The sequence below is a fragment of the Giraffa tippelskirchi genome, chromosome 2, assembly GCF_054371585.1.
Source record: "Giraffa tippelskirchi isolate mGirTip1 chromosome 2, T2T-mGirTip1v1.2.pri, whole genome shotgun sequence".
Taxonomy (NCBI): Eukaryota; Metazoa; Chordata; class Mammalia; order Artiodactyla; family Giraffidae; genus Giraffa; species Giraffa tippelskirchi.
In genome coordinates, this window is record NC_137276.1 from 234546760 (window position 1) to 234572927 (window position 26168).

Genomic DNA, 26168 nt, shown 5'->3' on the forward strand with positions numbered 1-26168 from the left:
CAAACACAATTCGGATTTCATTATGCTCAAAACTGTTCCTGAAACTTGATTTTTTAACATGTTATTTCCAATATTGATGTGTTACTAATAATCTTGTTAAGGATGAGACATATTAGTTCATTCCAAGGCAGTAATAGGAGAAACAACAGGCCATCATTTCAGTTCAGTTGTCGTGTCCAACTCTTTGTGACCCCATGGACTGCAGCACGCCAGGCCTCCCTGTCCATCACCAACTCCCGGAGTTTACTCACACTCATGTCCACCGAGTCAGTGATGCCATCCAACCATCTCATCCTCTGATGTCCCCTTCTCCTCCTGCCCTCAATCTTTCCCAGCACCAGGGGATTTTCAAATGAGTCAGCTCTTCATATCAGGTGGCCAAAGTATTGGAATTTCAGCTTCAGCATTAGTCCTTCCAATGAATATTCAGGACTGACTTCCTTTAGGATTGACTGGTTTGATCTCCTTGCAGTCCAAGGGATGCTCAAGAGTTAAGGCCATACTTTTCTAAACTTCAGTTATATGTTATTAAAATTGGCCAAGTGGGCCAAAGACATTGGTCTTTCCTCCAGGAAGGAAATACAGTATCTCAGCCTCCCAAAAGTCCACTCTGCCCTCCTAGCTGAGGCTAGTTCCTCACCCTTGACATACACCTGGCCCCAACATTCAGTTTTTCTCCTGTAGTCACTCTTATCATTCACTTTTGGTCACTCAAGTCTTGACTTTCAGACTTCATTCAATTCACTTTTCTGCCTATTCATGAGTCACCCCTGGACCACTGGCACTCCTGGGCACAGGCTTGGTAGGGAAAGATGAAGCCAATAAAATTTCTTATGAAGGAATCAACATGGACCTGATCGAGCTGTTCTCCAAATTCAGCTATGCTCAAAGAAGTAGCCTGAGACGGTAACTGAGATACCCTCACCTGGGGCAGCACTTCTCAAAGTGAATGTCACAGAGATCAGTCCCAAGCACCTCTCAGAAACATGCATGTTACCCAGCCCACCCATGTCTACAGAGTAAGTGTGTCTGAACCTGGGGCCCAGGAGTCTGAATCTCTCGAGAGCAACGTCCTCTGACATCCTACGAGGCTGATCTAATCATGGGTAAACCCTTGCACGGCAGTGTATGTGTTTTTCGTCACAGACAGACATATCACCAACCAAAATAATGAGCTGCAACCACGGCACATTCAGAGAAAAGTGCAGTTGAACTTGACTCACTTAGCAGGGATGTTGTTGTTCAGTCACTAAGCTGCGTCCGACTCTGCGACCCCATGGACTGCAGCAGGCCAGGCTGCCCTGTCCTTCACCATCTCCACTCTCTCAAATTCATGTCCATTGTGACGGTGATGCCACCCAACCATCTCACCCTCTGTTTGCCCTTCTCCTCCTGCCCTCAATAGCGGTTATGCTATTTTAATACTGTTCAAACTTTACTGACACTGAAAGGGGTCTAGCCTAGGTAAAAATGAAGAGAAAATGGCCTCTGTATTTTAAATCACTCTTCCTATTCTCACTAGTCCAGTACGATTTATTCTAGGGGATGGGTACAGGTTGGTAATATGAACTATGATCAACATGTGTGCATGGAAGAGGGGACTACCCCACTGGAAACAGCTGCTCTGGCTTTTCCAGCACTGACAGTTGCCTGTCTGTCCTGACTTTCTGCTACAGTCAAGAGTTTCACCCAGTGGTGAACCTGAATATAGTGTCTCTACTCATTTTATTCTGGGGAAAGACAATATATGTAATGACAGCCTTAACGTGTTTTTGCTAGTTTGTTAAAAAAAAAAAAAGAAAAAGAACTGATTAAGGGTTAATACCTTCAACTTTCTGAACTGCTTGAAATGTTACTATTGCTTCAAATTTATAGAGAGCTTTCATGATCCCAACATCCCAGTAATGCAAGCACTTGTTCTACTGTTAAGGACCTAGCGAACTGGTATCTAGGATTTCATTATGTGAGAAAAGGCATGTTCCTGGCACAGAGCCTGAATAGAGGTGAATAAAAGATACAAAGCCCCCACGTGTCTTGGGAAAATGAACTGGAGACTCAACTGGAAAACTTTTCAGACCAGTTAAAAACATAAAATACAGCCACCACAGAGAGAGCTAACTGTACAGAGATAGTTTCAGTTTCTCTATCAAGAGACAATTTTTTTGCATTCTCGTGGTATTGGCCCACAGCTACAGCCATATTGGACAGATGTTTTTAACTCTAAATGTAATGCAGAATTACCTATCATTTCTTTGCTATGCAGACTGAATATTCTGTATGAGCATTCAAAAATGCATGTTTATAGCTTCAACTTCTTATGTTTATTGTGTTCTACTACCAAATGTACCATCTACAGATGGAAAACTCAGAGTCTTTGATGATGGGTGGTGAGGAATTGCTCAACAACATTCAGTTACACACAGAGAAACATATTACACATAACATTGGGAAGAGCCAGATTACACAGTTATCAAAATACGTACAGGAGCAATCTTCATCTAGAAGTGTTCCAAGGATTCCAAACGATCATCCTCAACAGCTGGGCCTATCCGTCAGACCTGGTCAATGGAAAGCTTTTCTCGGCCTTACGGTCTCCCACCCCCACCTCTAGCGTCTCTTAGTGAAACAGTGGCACGCAGTCTATCACTGCTGCTCCTTATCACCTCCAACCAATCAATGAAAGGAGGTAAAACAATTAAGCAATGTGGCAGCCCAGTTTTATGAGTTCACCTTTAAAAACAACCAAGAGAATTTCAGACAGGTGGGTACAAGGTTTTATAAACTAAACCCAATGATGTTCTTACAATTCAAGGGTGCTAATCAATACTGAATAGTTATTCTGAACAATCACAAGGATAACATGTTCTTATTAGAAAAAAAGAAAGTAGGCAGAATAAGTTTCTTACGGGGTGACCAAACTTTACAGAGTTGATTTTTGCCATAACTTGCAACTTTTTACAAAAAAAAAAAAAAAAAGCATGGTATAAAATTTTTTTCCATCCTAATGGCTTGGCTCTTTGTTGTGACTTTTGTCGTAATCCTTAACTGCAAATATGCTTAAATTCTCAAGCATATTTAAAGCAACAGTTTTAACACACATACATAATCTAGTTTTAGGGTCCCAAAATGTTATAAATTGTAATTTAGCTTGGTTAGAACTAACCAAATAATCAAAAAAAGAAATTATTTCCTCATGAAAATATCTCAGCTTCGTAAGATAAAGCAACAAAACTACAATGTACCAAAATGTGCTCTTATAATCTTGGACAGATTTAAGAAACTGAACAATATTTACATTTCTGAATTTCAAGGATCTCACTAAATCTTGTCACATACTACCACCCAAATTCTCACCATTTTTTTTAAGATAATATGAGATGAGTAAGCAGGTCGAAACACTTTTGAAAAAAAGTTTCTTTATTTCTATTTATTCATTTATGCAAAGACAGTATCAGCATAGGTAATAGGAACACATTTTTAAGTTTAAAATTAATTTTCCATTTTGAAAGGTTCAGGATTTTGTCTCTCTTTTCTACCTTACTCTTTTAAATACTTCAGTCCAACAAAATAGCAGACAAAACGTTTATTCCCTTTTTCTTAAGGGAATAAGGTCATACTGGAATAATTAAATTGGCTCTTTAGAATTTAGGTATCATTTATAGTAACCTGGAGATTTAATCACAGAATAATACATGTAAGAATGTTATAGCACACACACACACAAAAAGTACAGAGAATTTTAAAAAGAACAAATTTCAGGGCACTTTCAAATTCTGAGGAGTAAGAAAGCCTTCTTGGGTATCCGTAAGTTAAAAGATTCTTCCCTTCAGATTCAGAACGAAAATTATTAGGAATGATAAGACAATGGGCACTGATGGCATGGCCCATGGAAGCTTCATTACGATTGGGCTATATGGAGTTTCCATGTTTTAATGAATGGGCTGGCCCAAGAAAGAAAAGCCAGGAAGCTCCTTTAAATCCATGGCAGGTCAAACAATGCTGCTACAAGTGATTCCCTTAGAAAGGGATTATCCCACTGCTATGACTTCCAAGGCTTAACCCTCACACTGCTTATACTACTACTTTCCTTGATACCGCCTGTTCCAGGAGCAAACCTCCTGCAAGACGGGTGGAGACTGGAAAAGCAAGACTGGGGGTATAGATAGCAATGGGGCTCTGGGTCTCTAGTCATTTGTCACTATTTACAATGTCTGAGGAGGAGCCTACCTACTCTAAAAATGGATTGTTAACTAACTCAAGTGTATTTTTGGGATATGCTTATTACTAAACAACTTTTATGGTTTAGAAACATCAAACTACTCTGACTCTCCTGGACATATTTTACTTCACAAAAAAAAAGAAAGATAACAGGCTAAAAAACAAAATAAAAATCTACCTGTTCTTTAACAAATAACTAATATTTTAATGTTTCTTATAAAAACAATTCCTTTCAGATACTCTGATTAACTTTTAAGTGACATAAAGTTTCAGCCTTCTTTAATACCAATATTTTGCACAATTTAAGATACAGCCATTGAGTTTAGCATTTCAAGGGGAAAAAAAGTAAAAGAAAAAAGGAGAATGGTAACTCAACTAAGAAGTTTATGTACCTAGAAAAGTTAAGTTTGTTTTAGATTCTTTTAAAAAAAAATTTGGCCCAGAATTTTAGTTATCCTAATTACCATCCCAATCGGGTAACTCTATGCGTGGATTCTAAATAAAAGACAAAAGTATTTTGAAGTAATAAATATAAGACCCACTGATTGGACTGTTTGTTTAGAATCTGTTTTGCTGGGTTTACATATGGAAAACTTCAATAAAGCTAACTATATATTGAGTTTCACTGATTAAAAATGCCGTTTTAAAAACTCTGCTTTTGTGGTAAATTTCTAGACAAATCATAAAAGCACAATATTGCAGATATTGTATTGTTCATAGGTACTTGCTGGAGAAGTGAAGTGCGTGTATTTAAACCATCAAAATTCTGACCTTTCAAAATAGGTTTTCTAAAACAATTTTTTTTTGAAAAATCAGCATTTGTTTCTAAACTCTTAAAATGTCAAGTAAAAATCCTTACAGATTTATCTTAAAGTTATTCTTTTCAGTCTCAATTATTTTTTTTACTTTTAACTATATATTCAACACAGAACCAGTTTCTAAGTAAATGTCTAATGAAAAAGTTTCAATGTAAAATAAAACTAGGCAATCTAATATAACTTATATATAAAGTCTGAGTGTGATTTATCAAAATTCAGAATTAAATTTCTGTAACAGTGGAAAACTTTCAGTCTCTAACTATTCAAAACCCGTGACTCCCTGTGAGCCTAGAAAGTCAGACGAGGGTCAAACAGATTTAAGCGCTGCCCGGCTTCTTCTAAAGTGATGAACCCTTTTATCCTAGAAAAGACAGAAATAGTCCATTTTAATTTCACTGAAAATTCCTATCACCATTATGATCTAAGAGACTTGAAAATTACTTAAAGAAAGCATTTTTTTTAGATTTAAAACTATAAATAATGAGAGAAAAGTGATCCTTTTGTGAAAGCATTCCTGAACTTTCAGATAACAAATGTACCAATGATCAGTTTTATTCAACAATTCAGTTAAAAAACTAATCTCGGTGACTCAGAAAACGAGGACTTAGAAATCAACACTGTTTTCTAATATGTAGATTCTTATTAATTCATGATTCTGCACTGATGTCCCAAAGACAGCGGGTAAAAAACATGAAATTTTAAAAAGTCTTATTTTTACTAAAATACAACTAACAGAAATCATGGCTTCTCAATGATGGGTTGAGAACAGCACTCCATTTCAATCTGAAACCTTATGCTTTCAGGTTAAAAGATACAAGTTTTGGCATCTTTAGAGGCATATCCTTAAGCTATAATGAAGGTATGTAATTTTAAGGAAATGAATAGAAAAAGTATATGCAAAAATTTCCTTTCACTTTGTTGCCAGCAGATGTGCAGACAGAAGAAATGAGGCCTTACAAAGAGGGATGGAGCTGAGAACCAGTAATAACATAATAAAAGTATTTTCTTCTCTATGCTTTCAGCTTAATTGTGCCCTTTTCCTACGAATTAAATTCCGTTATCATATAAAGGGTAGCTTCTGGAAATTATGTAATGTGTTAACAGGGTAATATCCTATTTAGGTTAAAGTCCAGAAAAGTGGTCACAAACTCAAGTATTTTAAAAAATCAGATAGGGTATGAAAGATTATGAAGGGGTTGAGATTAAGAGTGGGATTTATCATGGAAAGAGGGTATATTCTGCGTTGTGTGAGTGCTCAGTTGTGTCCGACTCTTTGCGACATCATGGACTGTAGCCCACCTGGCTCCTCTGTCCACTGGATTTGCCAGGCAAGAATAACTGGAGTGGGTTGCCATTTCCTTCTCCATATCCTGCCTTCGTGCATTTAAATTCAACTAAAACAACAATAACATTTCCCTAATCAAAATAAACAGGTCTAGATGCTATACAACTTCTAAATCTTAGCTCAGAGGAGCAGAAAACTTCGGAAGGTTCAAAGGGAGACTTTTGCTTAATACCAGGTAAAAAATCAAGTTTAAAGACTCGCTGGTTAAAGATTTTCTGATTTACAAACAAATCCGTTAGTACTGCCTGTTTAACCTTCAGAACCTTGGGCAAAGTAAGCTGACACACAGCCCCCAATTCTTTCCTTTTAAATTTACCATCTATGTAGAATGAAAAACAAAAGAACACAAGTCAACTTTAAATGACTAAGTCTACTCCCCACTGAGAAGATGGCTAAGAACTTAATTCTGCCACAGCTCTAGTCTTTTGTATTGAAGGAAGCCCTAAGTACTTCTTCTAAAAATGCTTTAAGTTTTATCCTATTTCCATTCATTGATGGAAAAAAGCTATTCTCCTTTCTCTAAGATACCAAGCAATGGTTTAAAATTTCCCTTTGAATGTAAACTGCTGCATTTTGGAAAAAATTCTGGCAGCTCCTTGGAAAGTTAAACATAGTTACTATTTGACTCAGCAAGTTCATTCTTAGGTATATACCGAAGAGAAATAAAAATCTATGTCCACACAAAAATTAGTACACAAATGTTCATACCATTACTCATCAGGGCCTCAAAGTGGAAAACAACCCAAACGTCTATCAAGTAAGTGATGAACTGATAAACACAAACCGGCAGACCCATAAATAAAAAGAAAATGAAGCACTGATACATATGCTGTAACACCGATGAGCCTCAACATTTCAGTCAGCGGAAGCCAGTCACAAAAGGTAACATGCATTATTCTATTGACATGAAATATTCACAACAGGCAAATTCTTAGAGAGAGATTAGTGGTGGCCTAAGGCTAGAGAGCTGGGGAGAATCGAGAGTGGCTAATGGGTAGGGAGCGCTGTTTTGGAGGTGATTAAAATACTTTAAAATTTATTGTAGTTATGGTTGTACAACTCTGTGCATATTCTATGAAGTATTAAATTGCACACTTTAAATGGGTGAATTGCAGGGTATGAAAACTGTATCTCAATAAACCTGCTGTAAAAAAACAACAAAAAACTTCCCTTTACTAATAATAAGCACAATATTCTTCCTTTGGTGAAGCGGCAAGTTCCTTTCCATATTCAGAGACTGACTCAGGGGTCTTAGAGACTCCTCATTTCAGATGTGTAAAAACTACAGCCTATGTGATTTAAGTGATTTGTCCAAGATGACAGCACTAGGATCAGAAACCAGACACTTTCTTAAATTCAAACACCCACATTCTTCTCCACTTTACCAACTTTAAATCAGCTTTCATTTCTTTCTACTCCTTATGTCTTCCATAAAAGGCTCAAGTGCATCTGAGTATTCAGTTTCTTCTTCTCCTTAGTCCAATATCCATGGACTCTTAAGTTTTGTTTTCTGTATCTAAAATTTTCTTTTCCTATTTGGTCAAGCCAATATTTTCTTTCAAGAACCCTCTGAATTACAGTATTGTCGTTGTTCAGTCCCTAAGTCATATGCTTCTGCTAAAGATTTCTTCCCTGAGGGTAACCTACACCAAGATGTAAGCAGATGCTCTGCTACTTAAAACTCACTCTCGGGCTACAGTCAAAAGCTAAGAGTTCAATTATATGCTCTATGTAAGCTCAATATATATTAATATATGTATACCACAGGAAAAAAAGATGCTTTATGGGTGACAAGCGTGCTTTTTATCCTACATATTATTCTTTTCATACCTTGAAGTAGTCGTCTTGAGTGACAAGGGAGTTTCTCAGTCTATTCTCTGGATTAAATAGACAAGATACCACCGTCTGTATGCTTCTGTCCACAGATTTCTGAAAGAGAGAAGTTTTCAGTAAAGACTATTCATTCTTTTACTCACTGGTAACAAGCTTTTTGAAAAAGCTTAATGAATACATACACTTATTTATAAAGAATTCTCACGCAATTTTTAAATTTTTACCACGTCACGTAGTATGTAACTTTTATACCAAATTTAAGAATTATTTCAGAAACTCAGTGATAAGAGTACTGGTTTAAAAAGCTCAATTAGTCAAGCCTTAAGATAGCTGTTTTTAAGTCTCTTTAATTTTTCCTGTTAGACAGAAAATAGTGAACCTCAACATTTCAAGAAAACATTTTATTCAGGTTAAACTCTGATGATATAACTGTAAGTTATTTTGGTGGTTTTTTTTTTAATTTTAAGTTGTATAACAAATCTGGATTATTTTCACTTCACAGTTCAGTAATTTTAAAAATTTTCCATTGAGAAACACATGAAGTACACACATTCCAATGGGCATTGTTTACTGTATGGGAATTGTTCAGTGTTATCCATATTCCAATCAGGTCAATTACTTTTCACATCCTCACCCATTCAAAAAAACAGAATTCAAGAATGAGAGCATTATTATTAAAGGGATTTGCTCTAAAATGATAAAAAAAGAAATACCTCTATTTAAGTATTTCAATTACTAGTGAGTCCACCACTCTCGAGAACTGCCACCAGATATAAAGTTATGGTGAGAATACCATAAATAATTGTATATTATTATTTATCTAACTATAGCAAGGAGAGATAAGAAAGCCTTCCTCAGCGATCAGTGCAAAGAAATAGAGGAAAACAACAGAATGGGAAAGACTAGAGATCTCTTCAAGAAAATTAGAGATACCAAGGGAACATTTCATGCAAAGATGGGCTCAATAAAGAACAGAAATGGTATGGACCTAATAGAAGCAGAAGATATTAAGAAGAGGTGGCAAGAATACACAGAAGAACTGTACAAAAAAGATCTTCACAACCCAGATAATCAAGATGGTGTGATCACTCACCTAAAGCCAGACATCCTGGAATGTGAAGTCAAGTGGGCCTTAGAAAGCATCACTACGAACAAAGCTAGTGGAGGTGATGGAATTCCAGTTGAGCTATTTCAAATCCTGAAAGATGATGCTGTGAAAGTGCTGCACTCAATATGCCAGCAAATTTGGGAAACTCAGCAGTGGCCACAGGACTGGAAAAGGTCAGTTTTCATCCCAATCCCAAAGAAAGGCAATGCCAAAGAATGCTCAAACTAGCACACAATTGCACTCATCTCACACGCTAGTAAAGTAATGCTCAAGATTCTCCAAGCCAGGCTTCAGCAATACGTGAACCGTGAACTTCCAGATGTTCAAGCTGGTTTTAGAAAAGGCAGAGGAACCAGAGATCAAATTACCAATATCCGCTGGATCATCGAAAAAGCAAGAGAGTTCCAGAAAAACATCTATTTCTGTTTTATTGACTATGCCAAAGCCTTTGACTGTGTGGATCACAATAAACTGTGGAAAATTCTGAAAGAGATGGGCATACCAGACCACCTGACCTGTCTCTTGAGAAACCTGTATGCAGGTCAGGAAGCAGCAGTTAGAACTGGACATGCAACAACAGACTGGTTCCAAATAGGAAAAGGAGTACGTCAAGGCTGTATATTGTCACCCTGCTTATTTAACTTCTATGCAGAGTAAGTACATCATGAGAAACGCTGGGCTGGAAGAAACACAAGCTGGAATCAAGATTGCCGGGAGAAATATCAATAACCTCAGACATGCAGATGACACCACCCTTATGGCAGAAAGTGAAGAACTAAAGAGCCTCTTGATGAAAGTGAAAGAGGAGAGTGAAAAAGCTGGCTTAAAGCTCAACATTCAGAAAATTAAGATCATGGCATCTGGTCCCATCACTTCATGGGAAATAGATGGGGAAACAGTGGCTGACTTTATTTTTTGGGGGTCCAAAATCACTGCTGATGGTGATTGCAGCCATGAAATTAAAAGACGCTTACTCCTTGGAAGGAAGGTTATGGGCAACCTAGATAGCATATTTAAAAGCAGAGGCATTACTTTGCCAACAAAAGTCCGTCTAGTCAAGGCTATGGTTTTTCCAGTGGTCATGTATGGATGTGAGGGTTGGACGGTGAAGAAAGCTGAGTGCCAAAGAATTGATGCTTTTGAATTGTGGTGTTGGAGAATACTCTTGAAGAGGCCCTTGGACTACAAGGAGATCCAATCAATCCATCCTAAAGGAGATCAGTCCTGGGTGTTCATTGGAAGGACTGATGTTGAAGCTGAAACTCCAATACTTGGGCCACCTCATGCGAAGAGGTGACTCATTGGAAAAGACCCTGATGCTGGGAAGGATTGGGGGCAGGAGGAGAAGGGGACGACAGAGGATGAGATGGTTGGATAGCATCACTGACTCGATGGACATGGGTTTGGGTAAACTCCGGGAGTTGGTGATGGACAGGGAGGCATGGCGTGCTGCAATTCATGAGGTCGCAAAGAGTCGGACATGACTGAGCGACTGAACTGAACTGAATTTATCTAAGTAAATGTTTAAATTGGTAAAAGACAGGTAGATGTAAGTCGTACTAATCCTTCTTTTGAAGAGTAAGATTCTTGAGAAAAACTACCCACTGGACTCTGTCAAACCATGTTAATATTTATAAAACTATGGTTAAAAAATAAACCAAAAAAACCCAATGAAAATGGAAGAAAGGGAAGGACAACTGAATCAGTAACTGGTTTGCGGGTACCTAGAATTTCATTAACTTTTATGTAAATTGTGAAGCTTTTAGTCAGTAACTCAAGCTCCATATTATATTTAAATTTGAGCAAAGATATCTTGTTTCTCAAAAGGCCATTATCAAAACTTGAAAAAAGCACATATAGAAATATAAACATTAATGAACAAAATTCCATGTTTGCCTTTTGTGGGCCATTTCCAGAGGATGGAGTAGCTTCATGAACTGAGCATTCACTTGGCAAAACTTCAGGTCCTGTATCAACTTCATTATAGTGGTAGTTAACGGTTGTATAAGCCTACATTTAAAAGGATCAAAGTGTAAAGAGATGTACGTTAGATATTCTTCAAAATAGTGAGCTCATACTGAAAGTTTAAATGTGTATTGTTCTGAAGTTCAATTACATTATTTCAGAAACTATTTTAAACTAAATAGTTGAAATGCAATATGGGAATCTTGAATTTTGAAATGACAACATAATCAGAATTAGAAGGAGAATTTCTCCAAGAAACTTCAACATATAGTATGGGAATGAGAAGGGAATTTCCCAGTGCCTGAGAAATTTTGCTCATATTATCTCCTTCAAATATCCAATCCTGATGAAAGACAGAAGGTAACAAAAGGCTCAGATATTTTAGAGTTAGCTTTCTCTTTTGTTTTACTCATTTTCTTACGTAACAGTGTTGAGAGCAAAACATTTCTGCTTCTCTCAAGAGATTTTTTTTTGGCTAGAAAACTCAAGGCAGATTCAATATTAATTATAAATCCTTGGAGTTAGAAATAGCACAGGTATTAGTACTACCTCTCTTGATTACATATTCTATTAGTAAGTAACTGAGCAACGTGGTACGCAGGGTGGCCACTGCTTAAGTACATACAAAATAATCTGAGAAACAAAAAGCATAGTTTCTCCCATGGGAGTGTGTATATATATATATATATATATATATATATATATATACACACACATACTTGAGTTGCAAACAAATGTAACACATGAAGTAAAAGGGCATTTAAAACATTTCCAGGCATACTTGATATGGCAAAGATCAAGAAATACGTAAAAATAAAATACTTTAAAATACAGAGTAGGAAGCACATGCTTACCGGAGGAATAACATAACTCCTTTGTTCCCCAACAGGCCACTGCGGTGGTATCTTAAAAAAAAAAAGGAAAGAACACTTCCTTAAATATTCCTTTACACTGTCACAAGGACCTGAAATAGACAATGTTGAGGTACTGGTGCTGGTTTCCTTGAGCTTGTTATAACAAAAGAAAATGCAAAAGAAAAGTACTTTATGATATGTATGATTTTGTTGTTAGTTTCATATATAAACTCCATCTTTTTCTCAATTTTCTGGAGTTGGTTTTCAGGAAAACTCAAGAGACAGTAGCTCTTTGAATTTATTACCATAGTCAGTGTCACAGATATGGTCATATCTATGGACAGAAATTCTAGTAGCCAGCTAAAATAAACATTATCAAACATAACTGGAATTCAATGCTCTAAGAACTGAGTAATCATTTTATCTCAATCTATGCCTCTATTAAGGCTCACAAGACCCAGCCTGTATGTTTCAGCTATTACACAGCAAAGATGAAGACTACATGCTGAAATACAGAAGAGGTCACCGACACTTGTGAGACAGGACGAGAGAAAGCTTGCTGTGCTCATTTCTGCCAAAATATTATTGTCTTATTCTAAATAATAGAGAAGCCCTAATTCTATACTAATTCTGTTTTTTCTTAAATTTTAGGCACACTCAACTACTTTAAATGACAAACTATTAGGGAAATTTACATAAAGGCCTAAATAATATTCCAAAGTAAATAATTTTGATTCCTATTAAATTACCTGATAATTATAAACAGGCAGCTGATATCCAGTGATAACCTGAACTGGTGAACTTGGATAAGGAGGATAAGCCTGAAAACAAAGTTTACAGAAAGAGTGAATGGACAATGTACATTTTTAAAAATCAGAAAGGAGTATCATTCCCAATGCAATAAAAACATGAAAATAAGGAAATCTTCATTTTTTTATATCCAATCCAAAATTCTATCTGAGTGACTGCTTTTATGAAGAAATAAGTATTCTCTGTCCAATGTTAGCCTTTTGGGCTGGGAGAAGGAAGAGATCAATAAAGGAAGTGACTGATTTTGCAAGCCCAAGTTTATCTTTTTTGTATCTTTATTCCCATCCAGAAGTTCTTTCTTAATCATGATGAAGCTCTATTAGAATAGATTTCCATGTTAGCATTATATTAACACGTGTGCTATTTTTTTGTAAAAATATTTTTAGGCAGTTTTGTATTCCTTTGACAGTATTTTGGGGTAACGTGGAATACTCCCCACTGACATTTTGGCTCTTTCTGTGTTTTACTTCTAAAAGTTAATGGCAATGTACAACCCCAAACTGGAAAAGAGATAGTACAATGTATTATATATTTCAATAAATATTTATTGACTGAAAATATCTAGATAGTAGCATACGAAAATATACCAGAATAGGTAATAATACCTCATGGTAAATTTTATGAACAAGCAGGGCTTTTCTTCTAGCTGGTTTTTTATGTAAGAAAAGATATATTCTATACTTCAGGTAGATGAAAAATGCAAACAAACAAGAGACACTAAAGAGCCTTTTCACTACTATTTTCTTTTCCTAAGAATAAAATGTCTTTTGAACTGAAGAAGGTAAACTGAAGTAGGGAGAAAATAAATGTTATTTATTATCAATAGGAGACAAGTATTCCAAATCTCACTTCAAATATTAAAGAAATCAAGACAAAACAAATTATATGCCAGAAACTCATAGAACTTACAAAATATAATTAAATTGTCAGAAATTTATCCATGTTAGAACCATAAAACATCTAGAAATCAACAATCTGTATGAAGACGCACCTGGAAATTATTGAAAATAAAGATTAGTTGACCCTAGGAAAGAATAAACCAGGCAAACACATGAAGAAAACTGTCTTCAAACATTTTAGGAGTTATTTGGGGAAAAAATAGAGAGGAGATATATTCTATGTGGCTACAGTGATCAGTTCTCAGATAAAGACTTACAAACTATATAGAAGCAGATTTAAGCTTAGTATAAGAAGTAACACCAAGGTAACATTTCATGCAAAGATGAGCAAAATAAAGGACAGAAACGCCAAGGACTTACCAGAAGTAGAAGAGATTCAGAAGAGGTGGCAAGAACACACAGAAGAACTATACAACAAAGGTCTTAATGACCCAGATAACCATGATGATGTGGTCACTCACCTAGAGCCAGACATCCTGGAGTGTGAAGTCTAGTGGACCTTAGGAAGCATCACTACAAACAAAGCTAGTGGAGGTGATGGAATTCCAGCTGGGCCATTTCAAATCCTAAAAGATGATGCTGTGAAAGTGTTGCACTCAGGATACCAGAAAATTTGGAAAGCTCAGAAGTGGCCACAGGACTGAAAATGGTTAGTTTCCATTTCAATCCCAAAGAAGGGCAATGCCAGAGAATGTTTGAACTACCATATAATTGACCTTGCTTCACATGCTAGCAAGGTAATGCTCAAAATCCTTCAAGTTAGGGTTCAACAGCATGTGAACCAAGAACTTCCAGGTGTTCAAGCTGGATTTAGAAAAGGCAGAGGAACCAGAGGTCAAATTGCTAACATCTTTTGGGTTATAGAGAAAGCAAGAGAATTCCAGAAAAACAACTACTTCTGCTTCGCTTCATTGACTACACTAAAGCCTTTGAAAGTGTGGATTACAGAAAACTACAGAAAATTCTTCAAGACATGGGAATACCAGACCACCTTACCTGCCTCCTGAGAAACCTGTATGCATGTCAAGAAGCAACAGGTAGAACCAGACATAGAACAATGGACTAGTTCAAAATTGAGAAAGGAGTATTGCAAAGCTGTACATGGTAATCCTGATAAATAAACTTCTATGCAGAGTACATCATCCTAAATGCTGGGCTGGAAGAATCACAAGCTGGAATCAAGATTGCCAGAAGAATTATCACCAACCTCAGATATACAGATGATACCATCTTAATGGCAGAAAGTGAAGAACTAAAGAGCCCCCTGATGAAGGTGAAAGAGGCAAGTGGAAAAACTAGCTTAAAACTCAACATTCAGAAAACTAAGATCCTGGCATCTTGTCCCATCACTTAATGGCAAATAAATGGGAGAAAATGGAAACAGTGGTAGACTTAATTTTCTTGGGCTCCAAAGTCACTGTAGACAGTGAATGCAGCCATGACATTAAAAGATGCTTGCTCCTTGGAAGAAAAATCATGACAAACCTAGATAGCATATTAAAGAGCAGAGACATCACTTTGCTGACAAAGGTGTGTATAATCAAAGCTATAGTTTTCCAAGTAGTCATGTATGGATGTGAGAGTTGGACCATAAAGTATGAGCACTTAAGAACTGATGCTTTTGAACTGTGGTCCTGGAGAAGACTCTTGAGAGTCTCCTGGACAGCAAGGTGATCAAACCAGTCAATCCTAAAGGAAATCAACCCTGATTATTCATTGAAGGACTGATATTGAAACTGAAGCTCCAATATGACCACCTGATGTAAAGAGTCAACTCACTGGAAAAGACCCTGATGCTGGGAAAGATTGAGGGTGGGAGGAGCAGGGGACAACAGAGAATGAAATGGTTGGATGGTATCACTGAGGTAATGGACGTGCGTTTGAGCAAACTCCAGGAGACAGTGAAGGACAGGGAAGCTTGGCATCCTGCAGTCCATGGGGTCGCAAAGAGTTGGACAGGACTGAGCAACTGAACAACGGCAAGAACAAGCAACACCAAGAATGACACTTCTAACAAAATGCCCCTCATTCAGAAGTACTCACACAGCGCTAGCATTGTTACCTATTATGGGAGTTGTTGACGTGATTCCATAGAGGGTGAGGACTAAGGCTAGCTTAACATTTAAGGTGCTCCCATCAATAATAAGATCTCTAATATAATATACACACCAAAAAAAAAAAAAAAAGGAACATAGGTAATTCTTACCTGAACATACTGAGTTATAGGATTCATCATGGTTGGAGGCTGCATGTAAGTTTCAGTGTTTGGATTACTCCAGACACTCTGAAATTGTGGTGGAGGAGGAGGATTAAAAACCAAAGGACGCGGCTGCACATGATAAGTACCTTTTTAAAGAGTAAAAAGAAAACAAATCCTATTTTCAGTACTCTGAAAAGCCATACGTGTGTCAACAAGAACAATTTCTTTCTTTACTCACAAAAATTTTGTTTCCTGATTGCAGGGCCCAGTTTCAGCTTTTTACCATGGAAATTTATCTGTGACTGAAAATAAAACAGTATCAAAACTAGAATTAATGTCCAAGTCTTTACTTCCAAGACTTTGATAAATACCCAAATTCTCTAAAATTACTACTAAAAGATCAGATCATTGGTAAGAATATACCAAATCAAAACTTATCAGCATGAAACCACCTTACTTACCTTCACTCTAATCAAATTTTGAGAAGTTATGGAATTTGATAAAAAAAAGAACCTTTACTCTCTGTCTCTAATCTTTCCTGTCTCTAGTTCCTGAAGCTGGATGCTCAATCAAAAATACAGAGGTTCTGATAAGTTATGTAAATTATTCCAAGCCTGAATTTCAAACAGGAAATATATTTATTTCTATATCTTATAAAAGAATGAGTATATATTCAGGATGCAAACAATACTAAACACCACATCCATAATGTAATAGAGATGTTTTCCAAAAGAAGATTACTTACTTCTACTATCTTCTGCACATCCACGTCATTATAAAATGAAACAAATCCATAGCTAGAAAGTCAGATAGATGAAGTATAAAATCACCACCATATCAGTACATGGTTTAAAACTAGTGTTCTATAATTGACTAAATAATCATTAAGGATGAAAAATATACTGAGATAAATAATTGTAAGATGTACATGATAGATTCTCTATAAATACTACTGTTTTAACTTTCCTACCCTGATCTACAGATCTGTATCAGAATTCACAAAGATTATGGCAGTGTAGGAACTTAATTAACAAAAAATTCAATGAGTTTAATTTATTATCTATGGCAAAATCATTAAAATTTAAGATACTGTGAAACGTATGAAGAAGACAATTCTTTGATAAAACTGACTAATCCTCTTATGTGAAATGAAGACAAGAAATATTTAAATACAAACACGAGGCAAATGATTAAATGAAAGAGCTGGCAGCAAAACTTATCCTCTACATGAAAAAAGTTACAAAGCAATAAATTTCATTTATACAAATATTAGAATACCAGTTTTCAATTTTTCTTTTCTGAAATTCTATACATGCTATATAGCTCAGATATTTATTATAATTTATATTGAACATATGTTTTACTCACCCTTTGGACACACCAGTTCGATCCGTGATTATCTTCACTTCTTTTACTGAACCATATCTAGCAAAGAAACTTCTAATTTCTGTTTCATCCATCTATGCAGAAGAATTTGATTTTTAAAAGTAAAAATTCAACATTCAAAAATTTCAATTATACTATAAAGAAGATTTGGTGATGTGGAAATATCTCCTCCAAGCATCCCCAAACTACATATCTGTATCAAAGGTATTTTTAGCCCCTAAAGGTTATACATAAAAACAATTCCAAACCTGCACGAAGTACATTAAAAAAAAAAAAAAGTCTTATGTTTACAACAGTACCCAAATCCCACTATTCACAAAATACTTTCAATAAATGAAAACATGAATACATTACCCTAACATCAATTCCACCAACAAAAACAGTGTTTGGCATGATTTTGCCTTCTGGTAAAACATAGCCTTGGCTGGTGGTAGCTGAAGAAGACTGGGTGCTGGCCTCTCTGGAGATGGTTGAGTTAGGAGTCTCAGGATTTGCAGCAGACTGTAATTTGGAAAGCAGATGTCATCACTAGATTCGAAGGCTAAAATCATAGATGCTATGAAATATAATTTTTTTAACGCTGCATATTGTCACCCTGCCCATTTAACTTCTATGCAGAGTACATCATGCAAAATGCTGGGCTGGATGAATCACAAGCTGGAATCAAAGACTGTTGGGAGAACTATCACCAGCCTCAGATATGCAGATGACACCACCCTAACGGAAGAAAGTGAAGAGGAACTAAAGAGCCTCTTGATGAAGGTGAAAGAGGAGAGTGAAAAAGCTAGCTTGAAACTCAACATTCAAAAAACTAAGATCCTGGCATCTGGTCCCATCACCTAATGGCAAACAGACAGGGAAAAATGGAAACAGTGACACACTATTTTCTTGGGCTCCAAAATCACTGTGGACGGTAACTGCAGCCATGAAGTTAAAAGATGTTTGCTCCTTGGAAGAAAAGCTATGACAAATGTAGACAGCATATTAAAAAGCAGAGACATCATTTTGCCAACAAAGGTCCACTGCTGTAGTTTTTCCAGTAATCACGAATGGGTGTGAGAGCTGGACCATAAAGAACACTGAGCGCTGAAGAAGTGATGCTTCTGAACGGTGGTGCTGGAGAAGCCTCTTGAGAGTCCCTAGGACTGCAAGGAGATCCAACCAGTCAATCTTAAAGGAAACCAACCCTGAATATTTATGGGAAAGACTGAGGCTGAAGCTACAAAACTCTGGCCACCTGAAGTGAAGAGCCAACTCACTGGAAAAGACCCTGACCCTGGGAAAGACTGAAGGCAAAAGGAGAGGAGGGTGGCAGAGGATGAGATAGTTGGATGGCATCACCGATTCAACGGACATGAGTTTAAGCAAACTCAGGGAGACAATGAAGGACAGGGAAGCCTGGCATGCTGCAGTCCATGTGGTCACAGAGAGTCAGACAGGACTGAGTGACTGAATAACAATAATAGTTAAGTACAAAAGGCTGCAAGATAAAGATGAAGCTATTATACCTTAGCTTATGAAGGAGAACAGAAACAAGGACAAAAGAAACTAACTGATAGATATTTTTGAAAATATTAACAGAATGTTATAGAAATTAGTTACAATAATGGAAATTAAGGGTTCCTACTTTGTTAGATCTAGCCAGAAATTATGATAAATTTAAAATTTCTACAAACTGTTATAGAGATGAAATAAAAATTGCTGAATTACCAGATTGGAGTGTTTGGGCTTTTCTCTATTGATTCATGCTCATACTGATGTTCTAACATACTTTGTGTTTCTATCTGAATATCTCCTCTTTCCTTTAACTATGTTACAGTTATATTTCATGACAATGAAGTCAGAGAGAATAAAAACTATTTTAAAGCTTTTCCATTTTTAAATGTTTTATAACTTTTTTTTCTAAATGGGACTATATTACGTAAGTCACATACCTTGAACTATAGAGAAATTTGACTAGATTTCTTTCCACGATAGAAAATTAACCAATCTCTTTCAATTTACTCACATTCAAACACCAAAGCAGTTCTGAAATTCTTACAGACTTTCTCTTCAATTTCCCTTTCATTTGTGGATGAATTTTCAATACCTTTTTATTTGATAAACTATTTATAGTATTAGCTGTATGTGAACCACAATGGATAGATGTATTTCAGTTGAGAGATATAGTATTCACCAAGAAAACTGTGCTGGAGTAAAAAGTGTTATGATAATATATTGATTCTCAACCTGGGGAAGATTTTGTGACCCAGGGGCACTTTTTGGCTTTCTCAATTGAGGGGTGTACCTGGTAGAGGAAAACAACAGAATGGGAAAGACTAGAGATCTCTTCAAAAAAATCAGAAACACCAAGGGAACATTTCATGCAAAGATGGGCACAACAAAGGGCAAGAACAATAAGGACCTAACAGAAGCAGAAGTGATTCAGAAGAGGTGGCAAGCATACACAGAAGAACTGTACAAAAAAAGTCTTAATGACCTGGATAACCATGATGGCGTGGTCACTAACCTAGAGCCAGACATCCTGGAGTGTAAAGTCAAGTGGGCTTTAGGAGGCATTACTACAAACAAAGCTAGTGGTGGTGATGGAATTCCAGCTGGGCTATTTCAAATCCTAGGAGTTGATGCTGTTAAAGTGCTGCACTCAGTATGCCAGCAAATCTGGAAAACTCAGAAGTAGCCACAGCACTGGAAAAGGTCAGTTTTCATTCCAATCCCAAAGATGAACAATGCCAAAGAATGTTCAAACTAACATACATACAACTAACTAACTAACTAACTAACATACAACTGTGCTCATTTCACATAAGGAAGATTATGCTAAAAATCCTTCAGGCTAGATTTCAACAGAACATGAACCGAGAACTTCCAGATGCTCAAGCTGGATTTAGAAAAGGCAGAGGAACCAGAGCTCAAACTGCTAACATCTTTTGGATCATAGAGAAAGCAAGAGAATTCCAGAAAACCAACTACTTCTGCTTCATTAACTATGCTAAAGACTTTGACTGTGTGGATCACAACAAACTGGAAAATTCTTCAAAAGACAGGAATACCAGACCCCCTTACCTGACTCCTGAGAAACCTGTATGCAGGTCAAGATGCAACAGTTAGAACCGGACATGGAACAATGAGAAAGGAGTACAGCAAGGCTGTATATTGTAACCCTGATTATTTAACTTCTATACAGAGTACATCATCCCAAATGCCAGGCTGGATGAATCACAAACTGCAATTAAGACTGCTGGGAGAAATATCACCCTCAGATATGCACATGACACCACCCTAATGGTAGAAAATGAAGAGGAACTAAAGAGCTTCTTGATGAAGGTGAAAGAGAAGAGTGAAAAAATTGGCTTAAAACTCAAAATTCAAAAAATTAAGATCATGGCATCTGGTCCCATCACTTCATGGCAAACAGATGGGGGGGAAATGGAAACAGTGACAGACTTTATTTTCTTGGGCTCCTGAATCACTGTGGACGGTGAATGTAGCCATGAAGTTAAAGGTCGCTTGCTCCTTCAAACAAAAGCTATGACAAACCTAGATAATATATTAAAAAGCAGAGACATCACTTTGCCAACAAAGGTCTGTATAGTCAAAGCTATGGTTTTTCCAGTCATCATGTATGGATGTGAGAGCTGGACCATAAAGAAGGCTGAGTGCAGAAGAATTGATGCTTTCGAACTGTGGTGCTGGAGAAGACTCTTGAGAGTCCGTTGGACTGCAAGGAGATCAAACCAGTTGTTCCTAAAGGAAATCAGTTCTGAATAGTCACTGGAAGGACTGATGCTGAAGCTCCAATACTATGGCCACCTGATGTGAAGAGCCGACTCATTGAAAAAGACCCTGATGCTGAGAAAGATTGAAGGCTCCAGGAGAAGGGGGCGACAGAGGATGAGATGGTTGGATCGCATCCTTGACTCAATGGATATGAGTTAAACAAACTTGGGGAAATGGTGAAGGACAGGGAAACCCGGTGAGCTGCAGTCCACGGTGTCTCAAAAAGTCAGACAGGGATTAGTGACTGACCAGCAACAAACCTGGTATCTGGCTGGTAGAAGCCAGAGATACAATAAGCATCCCACAATGCAAACAACAGCCCCCTGTAACAAAGATTTATCCGGCCCCGAATTTGCATAGGGTCACAGTTGAAAAACCCTGTGATATTGTTGCCAGAATTGAAGAGTAAAGTTCTAAATCTCATGTTCTGTTTACAAGGTAAAATGGTTATTTGAGACAACAAAACAGTAATCTGAGAAAAAGAAAAATCTATTAGATGCTATAGACAGTTTCCTTTGGGTTGTACAAATTGAGATATTAAGTAGAAAATTCATCTAATCATTTCACTACGCTCAGGTCTTAAGGAAGGCACCATTCTGTCCATCCTATTCCTTAGCCAGCAGATGGTGCTCAAAGCTAAACTAAGGAACATACTCCTTTTAAGAGGACTAAACAACAGGGATTTTAAAATTTTGCCTGTGTGTGTATTTCTATACAATTATTAACTTATATATGAGCTTCCTAGGTGGCTCAGTGGGTAAAGAATCTGCCTGCAGGAGATGTGGGTTTGATTTCTGGGTGGGGAAGATCCCCTGGAGTAGGGCATGGCAACCTACTCCAGTATTCTTGCCTGGAGAATCCCATGGACAGAGAAGCCTGGCAGGCTACAGTCCACTGGGTCATCAAGAGTTGGACACAACTAAAGCAACTTAGCATTAGCAGCACATACCTTATGCATATAAATCCACAACCAAAAGACAATCTTTGGTTACTTTTAAACTATTGCCAAAAATACTCTATAAATCAATTCTTGTTGTTGTTCAGCTGCTAAGTTGTGTCTGATTCTTTGCTACTCCATGGACTGCAGCACGCCAGGCTTCTGTGTCCTTCACTATCTCCTGAATTTTGCTCAAACTCATGTCCACTGAGCTAGTGATGCTATTTTAGGTTAAAGCTAGAAGTTTGGTGTTAAAGAATTAATCATAACTAATCAATAGCATGCAGAAAATAAATTACATGTAAATTAGATGACAGAATTATTTTTCTTAATTACACCTTCAAGTGAGTTGATGGGTTCTAAAATGAGTAATTCTAGAATACTAAGTAAGGGTGAACTTGGAGGCCATCATATACACAATTCTCATCACTACTATTTTCAGTAACGGATTCCCTTTTATATTTGAATGACCAAGTGACAGAGATAACTAAAAGCTGGAAATAAAACTTATCATCACTAAAGTATCTGGGATGTCAGCTCTTTGACAACATTTCATTCAACTATTAACGTCTACATGCAAGCAAACTGAAATCTATGTATACTGACTAGGTCAGACTAAAAGTCTATAATTTGCAGTTATCACTGTTACATCCACAGAAGGAAGTAGTTATTAAAGAGAAAAGGAAATTCTATTAAGGAAACTGTGCATGAAAATCAGAATAATGCCTTTTAAGTAAATCCAAGAGCAGACTCTCAGGGGAGGGGGGTGGAATCCAAACAATAAACATACAATCCTGGGAAAGCTAAGCAAGAAAAAGGCAAGAATACAAAAATACACATTAGTCTTGAAAACACGGGATATGACTACTATCCCAAAACCTGGTTAAGATGGTCCACTCCTGCACCCAACACAGAGAAGGGAAAGTCTAGCAGCATACAAAAAATATACAGTTAAGAACAGTTTATTGTAAATCCAAGTATGGTTATTAGGAATCTGTTACTGTAATTCACCACAGAAAATCATTTGATAAAATACAGTGTTTCTTAATCAAAAAAAAAAGTAAAATGAAAGAACCTTATTTTCTATCAATTTAATTCTAGATTATCATTAAGTTCAAAGTAAAACATGACAGTAATTTATGCTGAAACTAGAAATAAGGGTCTCCCCTTATCACCACTATACTTTTTTTCCATTATACATGACAAATGTAAATATTAATACGGAGTTCTTATAAATCACCATGAAAAGACAAATACAAATAGAAAGGTGGATCAAGAATGGAAAAAAGAGAAATGGAAAACGTTAATGACAAACTTTAACTTCACTAATGATAAAAAAAAAGTACATCAACACAAGTGGAGTATTTTCCAATCAGATTGGCAACTTTAAAACACATACTACCTTTCACCTGGAAGTGCGTGGAAAGGGGGTCATATTACACACCATCGGTGGGACTATATACTAGTATATCCTTTACCAAGAGTTACTAGGAAAAAATTATCATAGTTCAAAATTGTTATAATATGGGCATAACCCTTTCAACCAGTGATTCTACTCCTGGCAATTTATTTCAAGCTATTAATAGAATAAACAGGCCAAAACATTTTCACAAAGATACCCATTAATTCTACTGTTTTAATGTACACAAATTACTCATTATAAGGGAATTTGGTAAAATAAGTAATGGTAATATATAAGTATACAATTTTTGGTAAAGTAAGCAATTATGTTTTCAAAATTATTTTAAATTTCTCTTTGGAATAAGGCCCACTATATTAAGTGAAGGATATAGGTTGTAATATAATATTACCTAGTATGGTACAATTTTTATAAAATACACCTATCTATTTACAATACATACATGAAAGCAATCTGGAAGGACATACATCAAAACTTGAGAGTGGTTACATACCTAGTTTAAGATGGACCTCTACTTCCTTACATTGATTACTTTCTAATGAGTTAATACGGTAGTTTTACATAAGAAAAAATCAATAAACATGCATTTCTCCCCCTGCCCTCTTAAAAAAAGAGGAAAAACTGTATAAACATTCACAGCAACTCAGCTTATTAAGTAATTACTGATGTGCATAAGTACAAGACACAATTATTACAAACAGAAGTTGCATACAATTGTAAACTTTTACTTTAAACTTTGTGTGCACTAATAAATCGTATATAAATTTCTCCCTTTACTTCTAAAAATAGTGTATACTAGTTATTACACTACAGGCGATACTACACTCCAGTATTTAAAGCTATAGACATCACCGGAAGCTTGATGGTTGGTCAAAAGTGTTCTGAGTTGCCCCTTGAAGTGGTAAATCAACTCTAATGCAATTAACAAAAGGCTCATAAATGTCACCCAACAGACCACGTTAATACTCAAGGGACGTTCTGCTGGAAGGTTTCTGGTTTCTTTAAGGGAAAAGTATTTCCCAAGTTAAAGATTCCTCGAGCGTCCCACCCCGCGGCCGCTCCGAGACGAGGGCAGCGCCGACCTCGTGCGGAGATGATGGCGTCCCCACCCGAGGTCGCCGCGGCGGCTGCCACCGCACAGGCACGAGGTCACCCGGCGCCCGCACCCTCCCGCATGGACACACCCCCCCAGGCCCCCAGGCCCCGGACCCGGCCTCGCTCCGGCCCGTGCGGCCCCCGCCTCCGAAGGCCTCTCGGCGCCCGCCCCACCCCCGCCCGCGTGCGCCTCAAGGGCCGCGCCAGGCCCGACGCCATCTCGCGGAGGCCTGGCCGCCCGTCTGCCTCAGGAAAGCGCGGGAAACGAGGCTCCTGGGGTGGCGGCGGGGCGCGGGGCCTGCCCGGAGTCCGGCCGGTGGACTGCCAGGCGCCCCTCCACACCCCGGCGGCTGCGGCCCGAAAGCCACAGGCCTTGCACGTGCTGGGCAGCGGCCCCCAGCGCTCCGACAGCCCGGCCTCCTCCCCTCCGCCCGCCCTAGGTGCCGCGGAGGCCGCGCCAGGCCGCCTCGTCCCCCATCAGGCTGGGCCCCCAGGACAGGCAAGCCCGGCAGCCCCGCTCTGGGGCCCGCCCCACGCCCTCGTCAGTGTCCTGGCCACTCCAAGGAGCCCCCTTGGGCCTTCTCCACTCACCATGATGGCGACAGCCAGTGTTCCCTCAGAGGGGCTCGAGGACGAAGCAGAGGCTGGCTTCGGGCACGGCGCTCGCAGCTGCTGTTGGGTCTGCTCGTGCCCGCTGCCCGGCCGGACTGGGCAGAGGGAGTGGCGGCAGACTGGGCGGAGAGAGTCAGAGACGGGTGGCGAGGCCGAGGGGCGCCGCGGGACTGAGGCGTGGCCAGCGGGGCGCCGGGAGGTGGCTCCTGCGTGCGGGGGGGCTCGGCGGGAAGGGGCCTCAGCCAATGGGCGGCCGCGCTGGCGCCCCCGGCGGCGGGGGTAGGGGTAGAGGTGGGGGTGGGTGGGAGGCTTGCCAAGCACGACTGCGCAGGCTCAGGGTACGCAGGGGGCGTGTGAGGGCGGTCATCCCACCGCCACCCACAAGCGCCGCCCCGCGATGAGGGGGCTGGCCGACCCACCGAAAGGCGTGTTACCCCAAAAGTGCCGTGGAGGCACGCCTGAAATAAGTAGGCATACTCACACATACATTAAAGTGAAAAACAAACCTGAATATGTCCAGGCGCTAGTTTCAAAATGGCGTCCTGAAGACACAGGATTAGCCCGATCGTGGTCACCCCTACCCTCGCCACCAAAATCGATGGAAACGCCAACAGAAATAGAAAATAGAAATATGGATATGGAGAACAGGCACGGAGGCGTCAAAAGTACAAAAACTTGGGCAAATTCCTTTCAACTCTGAGGAAGATGGGGTTGGATTGGAAGAAACACCAGCTAGGGCAGGCCAGCTTGGCGTTCAAGATGTTCCTTCTTTGAAGAAACAGTCATCGAGGCCTGTGGTTGCCAGAAACCCAAGATGTAGGAGGGAACAAAATAGTCAAACTTTCCTTTGTTTGGGGAGTTCACATTGAGAGGGGGAGAATTTTTCTT

At 38.4% G+C, this 26168-nt stretch overlaps 1 protein-coding gene across 2 annotated transcripts; it reads right to left on the reverse strand.

The window, feature by feature from the left end:
* Positions 1 to 3399: 3399 nt before the first annotated feature.
* Positions 3400 to 25452, reverse strand: DAZL (deleted in azoospermia like). 2 transcript variants are annotated; one of them, XM_081573308.1, is made up of 11 exons: positions 25260 to 25452; positions 17791 to 17937; positions 17419 to 17510; positions 16796 to 16847; positions 16289 to 16352; positions 16057 to 16196; positions 12891 to 12962; positions 12142 to 12192; positions 11219 to 11332; positions 8212 to 8310; positions 3400 to 5397 (listed from the first exon to the last, which is right to left on the reverse strand). In XM_081573308.1, exons 1-11 carry the CDS (start codon positions 25260 to 25262, stop codon positions 5344 to 5346), a joined length of 888 nt encoding a protein of 295 aa, XP_081429434.1. In that variant the 5' UTR covers positions 25263 to 25452; the 3' UTR covers positions 3400 to 5343. The 2 variants fall into 2 exon arrangements, with proteins under 2 accessions (XP_081429434.1, XP_081429435.1); XM_081573309.1 differs by having other exon boundaries at positions 17791 to 17964; positions 25227 to 25452.
* Positions 25453 to 26168: the final 716 nt, after the last annotated feature.

Coding starts and splice junctions, on each gene's coding strand:
- DAZL (XM_081573308.1), bottom strand. Junction 17,511..17,790: donor TTGGTGGAATTGATGTTAGG/GTAATGTATTCA, acceptor TCTTCTGCATAG/ATGGATGAAACAGAAATTAG. Junction 12,963..16,056: donor CTATAACTCAGTATGTTCAG/GTAAGAATTACC, acceptor CTTTGTTTTCAG/GCTTATCCTCCTTATCCAAG.